The 6,666-nt window shown below is 40.9% G+C and overlaps 1 protein-coding gene across 1 annotated transcript in view; it reads right to left on the bottom strand.

The window, feature by feature from the left end:
* Positions 1-5,185, bottom strand: part of ASNS (asparagine synthetase (glutamine-hydrolyzing)) — an 18,575-nt gene extending 13,390 nt beyond the window's left edge. The window contains exons 1-2 of the mRNA XM_005876043.2: positions 5,164-5,185; positions 3,063-3,334 (exon numbers count right to left, since the gene is read on the bottom strand). Of these exons, the coding sequence (XP_005876105.2) occupies positions 3,063-3,311 (249 nt within the window). The 5' untranslated portion in view covers positions 3,312-3,334; positions 5,164-5,185. The remainder of the gene's footprint in view (positions 1-3,062; positions 3,335-5,163) is intronic.
* Positions 5,186-6,666: the final 1,481 nt, after the last annotated feature.

Genomic DNA, 6,666 nt, shown 5'->3' with positions numbered 1-6,666 from the left:
CCAACCGCTCCTTGTTTTCTTTTTTTTTTTTTTTTTTTGGGCCAGCTTTAGCTCTGAGGCCTCGCTGCTGAAAAGATGGATACAATGTTTCGGTCCGGCTGGGTTTCAGTCCGGCTGTTTTCTGGGGTTTTGTTTACCTTCTTATTTGCAACATAGTATATAGTTGCTTAGAGTTGCAACTGAGAGGCTGGCAAGTGAGGCGGGGAACGTTGGAGTCTGCAGCAAGCAAGCCTCGTGCTCGCTTCAGTGCCTGGCTGCCGGCCACCATCTTGGCTGACAGTTAATTTGCATATACTCACTGATTAGCCAATGAAAAGGGTAGCGGTCGTACGCCAATTACCATGTTTCTCTTTTATTAGTGTAGATATTTTAAAATTTACATGTTTGTATACATACGGCCTATGAAACATGCTTCATAATTTCACTCACTTTATAAACTTGTGGACCTTCTGTCTCTAAGCCCTCACAGAACAAAGCCCAAAAATGGGGGTTGGCTGCCTTCAGTGTCTACAAAGCCACCTCCTGGTTGCCTCTCCCTGCTCTAAGAGACCATCAGAGATGATCTGTCACTGGCAGGTGAGGTGTGGGAATGGTCTTCTGCTGACCCTTCTGGACTTAAGTACCTGTGGGATAAGTGACCCTAAAGTATCCAAAGATTTTAGCAAGCAGCAGCTTCCCAAACCTTCCCTCCACTACCATGTCATCACCACTCTTGGGCGTAAACTTTGCAGGTAACTCATGGGTTAATGATTCACATGTACCACCTCCCACTCTCCTGAGAGAGAAGCTCCCATATCTTGCTACCATCTGGAAATCACAGTGCCCTTGGACTTGGCTGCAAGGCCCTGCCGCTCCCGGTAGGGAGAGGGCTTTCTCTATGCCCCAGCCTTTACTCAGATTCCTCCTCTCCTTACCTTATTCTCCCCCCACTCCCCATAAACCTCAGGCTGCATTTTAATGGTAGTAGTAAATTTTATTTTCATCAACAACAGGAGGGCTTTGGAGCTTCTGTTGCAGAATACAAGAGCCTAAAATGTCCATTCTTTAGACAGGTTTCTAGCTGCTCACACTGCATTACCACAGATGACAGATAGAAGCAATGGGACCTCTCTGCCTTTGACAATACAACATACTTCGCTGATTTACAATATAAATATTTAAAAAATACTTAACTTTTTATAACTATTAACAAAACACACAAAAGAAGCAACGCTGTTCGAGTAAACAAGGAATTTCCTGTCTCGTTTAAGGTGAAAGTCAGGCTAACAGATCCATAATACAACCTAGCATTCTTGTGTATTTGGTACTAATTTGGCTTAGTAAGAAAGGAGTTTTAACAGCTCCTCCAGGACTCCACTAGCATGAAACTCCATTCTTACCTTCCCTATTCAGCATTTTGTCTTCAAACACCTAGACAAATGATGCCTGATGTATATATACTAGGCCCTTAATAAATGTGAAGGGCATTTGATGAATAACTATAAAAACTTTTCAAATGAGAAGTCTGTAATGGAGTGTTCCTATAAGCAGACAACAAACAACGGCAAAAGCTACGGTTTAGAGATAAAAACTAAAAGTCCAAAGGGTGGTTAGAATATAAAACCCTACCCATGAATAATAGGTGTGTATCAAGAAGGCTCAAAAAATACCCAGAGATATGAACCTTGAATGAAATCTGACTCAAAACCAATAAACAAACAATAAAAAAAAAAAAACAGCCATAAATATATTCCTGGGAAACTTGGGGAAATATGAACTAGATATTAGAAAGTATTATGGATTCTTAGTTTTAATGATAGTATTGGTATTAGGTTGGAGAATGTCCTTATTCTTAAGAGATATATTCTTGCATTTTAGAAGTCACAGTATGTGTAATATACTCTAAATGCAACAAAAAGTAAATGTGTATGTGTATAAATATAGAGAAACATAGATAAAGCAAATATGGCAAAACATTAACAGTTATTCAATTGGTTTTCATTGTTCTGTTCCTTTTAAAATTAAAAGTTGGAAAGAAGGATGACAAAAAACCCTGCAAATTTTAGATTTAAATTTTCTTATGAAACATTAGCCAAATAATTCTAGACTGGAAGGTTCTTAGTATATTTAGCTTCCTCAGGTCAGAATTTCCATCTCCTCACCCATTCTCATCCTAAGAGTAAACTTTTACCAGATTATAAAGCTGTTCCAATTTTAATGCTGCTAAAAGTCCTACTTCTTGCATTTAATTGCATCTGGCCACCTTTCTGTCCTTTGTTCTGATTAAGTGGAAGAATGCAGTCACAATAAATATCTTCAGGACAGCATTATACAAAAGCTACAAATATGATCACCTCCAAACTACTAAATCTCAAATCTCTGTGCTCTTAGAATGATATTCCCACTCCATACTATACCAAGTCCTACTTGATCTGGTCCTGCCTGCCTTCCCAACCCTAACTTGTCTTCTTAAGACAATCCCAGGGCTGCTTCCTGCCTCAGGGCTTCTACACCTGCCAGTCCCTCTACAGGAAATGCTCTTCCCAGTGCTAGCTGATGCTTGTCCATTGCCTCTCAGTTCCAGTGTCAATTTCTCAAAAGACCCCCTCAGACTATCCTTCCCAAAACTGGATCTCCCATATCCACCAGCTCCATATTCATGTTGTCAGGATGCTGTTATATGTACAATGACTTTTTTTGTCTGCTCCCTAAATAGAATAAGCTCCTTCACAGTGCAGACCTACCTCTCTTATTTACTACTGAATCCCCAGCACCTAGCACTGAGCCTAGCACAGGCTCTAATTAACCTTTAAATTCATGATGAGGGGTGGGGTGGGAGGCGGGGAGAGGATACTAAGAATTAAAGAACCTGAATTGTAATTCCCATTTTATCTTTTTTGTGTGTGACCAAGCCACTTCACCCTTTTGCTCATCAGTGCCCTGTCTATATAATTGGAACAAATGAGATCATGAACATGGAAAGTACTCTGAAAAGTAAAAACCATTATATGAGAAATGTAAAAATGATTATACCCAATGAGGCTTAATCACATGAAGATATCTTCTGGTTTCATTTTGTTTACCTTCCGGTGGTTGTAGATTTCTCCGTTGTAACATAGCCACAAATAAGGATATTTCTTTACTCGAATTGGCTGCATTCCAAACAGCTGGTCAACCACCGCCAACCGGTGAAATCCAAAGCAGCAGTTGGTATATCCATTGACATTCTCAAAGCGAAATGCATCCGGACCCCTGTGTGCAATCTTCATCGCACTCAGGCACTGAACAGAAAGGCAGTCATCGCTGCCAAAGAGGGCCCAAATGCCACACATGGTGCAGTGAAGCGACGCGTTCTCTATGGAGGGAAAAGCAGACCCGTTAAATACTCAGTATCCGATCCGAGTTTGTATTAAATCTTGATTCCAAAAACTTGCATAAACCATTTCAAAGACTAAAATATAAACTATCTTATCTACTGCATAGGATGGCAGGCCAACAGGAGTAGAAAATAACTTAATTTACTTATAAGTATTCAGGAAAGATGGATGGCCTTTTTGTCTAGCCAGCTATAGCAGCTTAGCACCCAAAGCCTGCATCTCTCTCACCTTGGGATTTGGTCGGCTAGAGCTGGCAGTGTTCAGGCCACATTCTATTCTGCATGCTAGGTTCACTCCCAAAATACAGATGACATGTAGGCTGGCTTCTGCCCAGAGACCCCACCCTACTCTCTCCAGCCCAGAATCTCAAAAGCCCTCAAAAGTCCATGAGACTCTCTAGATTACTACAGTATCCTCAGGGGTCTCCTAGACAATTAAATGTACTCTCTTTACCTGTACTAACTGCACATAGAAGATAGCGGGTAAAATGGAAGATGATACATACTGCTAAAGTGTAATATGAAGATATACAGCTGTTATAAGCGTTTCACAACTTCTAGTTTACCACTAAGTGATTTATTCAAATGTGATAAAAGAAATTATAAAGAGAAAAGGAAAGCAATATTATCTGATACAGATATTCTGGCTTTATAACAACAACAAAAATTACATTGGCAGAAATACACAATGTTCACCATCAAATTGCCCTAAAGGATGTTCTCAAATATTTTTGTCTCAAAGCTGCTCTGGTCAGTAAAAAAGCAGAGTAGATAGGCCATAGACAGTGATGACATCTCTGAAAAACAGCTGGGTTCATCCCGTAGGCCAATAAGTAAATAGATAATTCCTACAAATGTTAATTATCTGGCAATTTCAAATTTTCAACTGTGAAATAAAGGGCTGTTTTATTTGGATGCTGCCAGCTCAAAACAGTTCTTTTATCAAAATAGTAATTTGGAAATGACTGATTCTGGTATTTTTTAAAAATGTAAATTTGCAGCAAATGCCTAGATAATTTGGGACAAAGATCATAAAGAAAAAATATATACTTATGTTATATCAATCATTTTGAGCAATCTTCTGAGGGTATTTCATTTGTATCTAAATGAACCTCAGAGCTTCATTTGGCCTCTTAATGAGACTAGAACAAATTAATTTAATATGGTATTAACACAAGCAACTGGGAAATACAGTGTATGTCTTATGCCAGTCCCTTCCACACACTGGGCCAAATACCCAACAATGTGATTTAGTGGGAAAATTCACTGAGATTTAAGTATGACTATTGATAATGCACCTACTTTTGACTCCATACATATATACAATGGAATATTACTAAGTCATAAAAAAGTAAGTTTGTCATCTGCAACAAATTATATGGACCTTGAGGTTATAATGCTAAGTGAAATAATTCAAAAGAAGATAAATACTATATGATTTAACTTATATATGGAATCTAAAAAATAAAACAAAAACTCATAGATATCGAGAACAACAGATCAGTGACTACCAGAGGATAAGGGGGGTCAACTGTGTGGCAATGGATAATAACTAGACTTTTAGTAGTGATCATTTTGTAGTGTACACAGCTATCAAATTACAATGCTGTACAGCTGAAACTTAAATTTTACAAAAAGTGGGCTGGAAAAGTGCTCTGAAAATCACGTGAGGTCATTAGCCAATCACTTATTTACCTAGGTCCTACTAATGTTGCTTAGAGAATCCCGTTACTAAGCCTGCTGAAGATAAATACTAACCACTAACTTGGAAGGGAAAAAGGGGGAACAAGTTTATGAAACACACTTACTTCTCCAGCAGAAAAAAAGCAGATTAAAACCATCACCTATTGTATTTATTGGAATCAGTCTCATTAGAGGGCAAAGGTCCTACTGCTGTTACTTGTTCCCAGTAATTATCCATATTTCCTCATAAACTTCTAGATCAGTGCTGTCCAACACAAAGAGCCACATGTGTAACTTTAAATATACCAATAGAGAGAAAATGTGAAGTTAACAATAAATATATTTTGTTTAGCACATTTTACCAAAAATAGTATCATTTAAACATTTAATCAGTATTAACAATTATCGAGGAGGCATTTCTCAATTGGGACTAGCACATCTCAACTGGGACTAGCCAGCATTTCAAGTTCTCAATACAGTCACATGTGGCTAGTCCCTGCTGAATTGGATAGTGGTTTTGGTGCGTTACACTCTAATTACCAACTACTTAAACTTCATGTCACTTTATTTTTACATTAAGATCTGAGCAACCAACTCCTGGTCAGGTTCAAGACCAGGAGTTGCTTCTTCTTCTTCTTCTTTTTTTTTAAATTCTCACCCAAGGATATTTTTCCCATTGATCTTTAGAGCGAGAGTGGGAGGGAAGGAGAGAAGAGGGGAAGAGAGAGACATACACATGGACTGGTTGCCTCCCGCACTCCCCCTGATCTGGGCCGGGGATCGAACCGGCAACTGAGGCAATCGGACCCTCGACCCTTCGGTCCACAGGCGATGCTCTAACCACTGAACAACCGGTCAGGGCAAGACTAAATTGCTTCTAAATAATCTGACTGCAATGCGATCAATCAATGAAAAAAAGAGTTCTCGGTGCTTTTAAATTATTATTAGTCAAGCACCCAGAGCAACAGATCCTGGGTCTGTGGGCCACGGGAGGAGAAGAAAACTGGTCTTTTATTCAAAATAGTAATATTAATATGAAGTTAGTTCAATTGAACAGATAATCCATTGAAAACGAGTAAGCCAGTTCTTCTGCCTTTTTCTGTACCACGCCGCCTGTCGCCCTCAACATTCTCTCTTTCCGTAGGTTGTGTTCAGCAAGTCACCTGAGTCGGGGGAAGGGGGTGTTTAGGTAAAAGAGGTGCAGCCAGGGGTGAGAGGGAAAGTGCAGATCCCGAGGCCGAGACCCACAACCCCGACACAGCCCCCTTCTGGACCAGGACCAGGCAACCAAATCCCCCTGGGACTCAACAGCACCCGGCCACGTGCACCCTCCAGCCGGTGCCCGGGAAGGTCTCAGGACTGCGACAATTTCCACAGGCCTCCACGCAATGTAATAAAAAATAATCAAATCCACAGGGGGCAACTTAGGCTGCCGCTGCCTCCCCTCTACGCTCACGGACCCCGCACTCTGCGGACCACGACCGAGGTCTTTCTCCTCCCGGGGCTCCCGGCTGCGCCGCAATAGGCTCCGCCCTCTTCACCCAGCAGGAGCCGCAGCATCCGCTGAGCCCGGAGCCGCATCTGCCCTCCCATCTGCGGGGCCAGGCAGCAGCGCATCCTCCTCCCGC

The sequence above is a fragment of the Myotis brandtii genome, unplaced genomic scaffold (genome assembly GCF_000412655.1).
Source record: "Myotis brandtii unplaced genomic scaffold, ASM41265v1 scaffold48, whole genome shotgun sequence".
NCBI classification, from domain to species: Eukaryota; Metazoa; Chordata; class Mammalia; order Chiroptera; family Vespertilionidae; genus Myotis; species Myotis brandtii.
The sequence above is the reverse complement of the archived record's forward strand: the minus strand, read 5'-3'. Positions and strand labels throughout refer to the sequence as shown.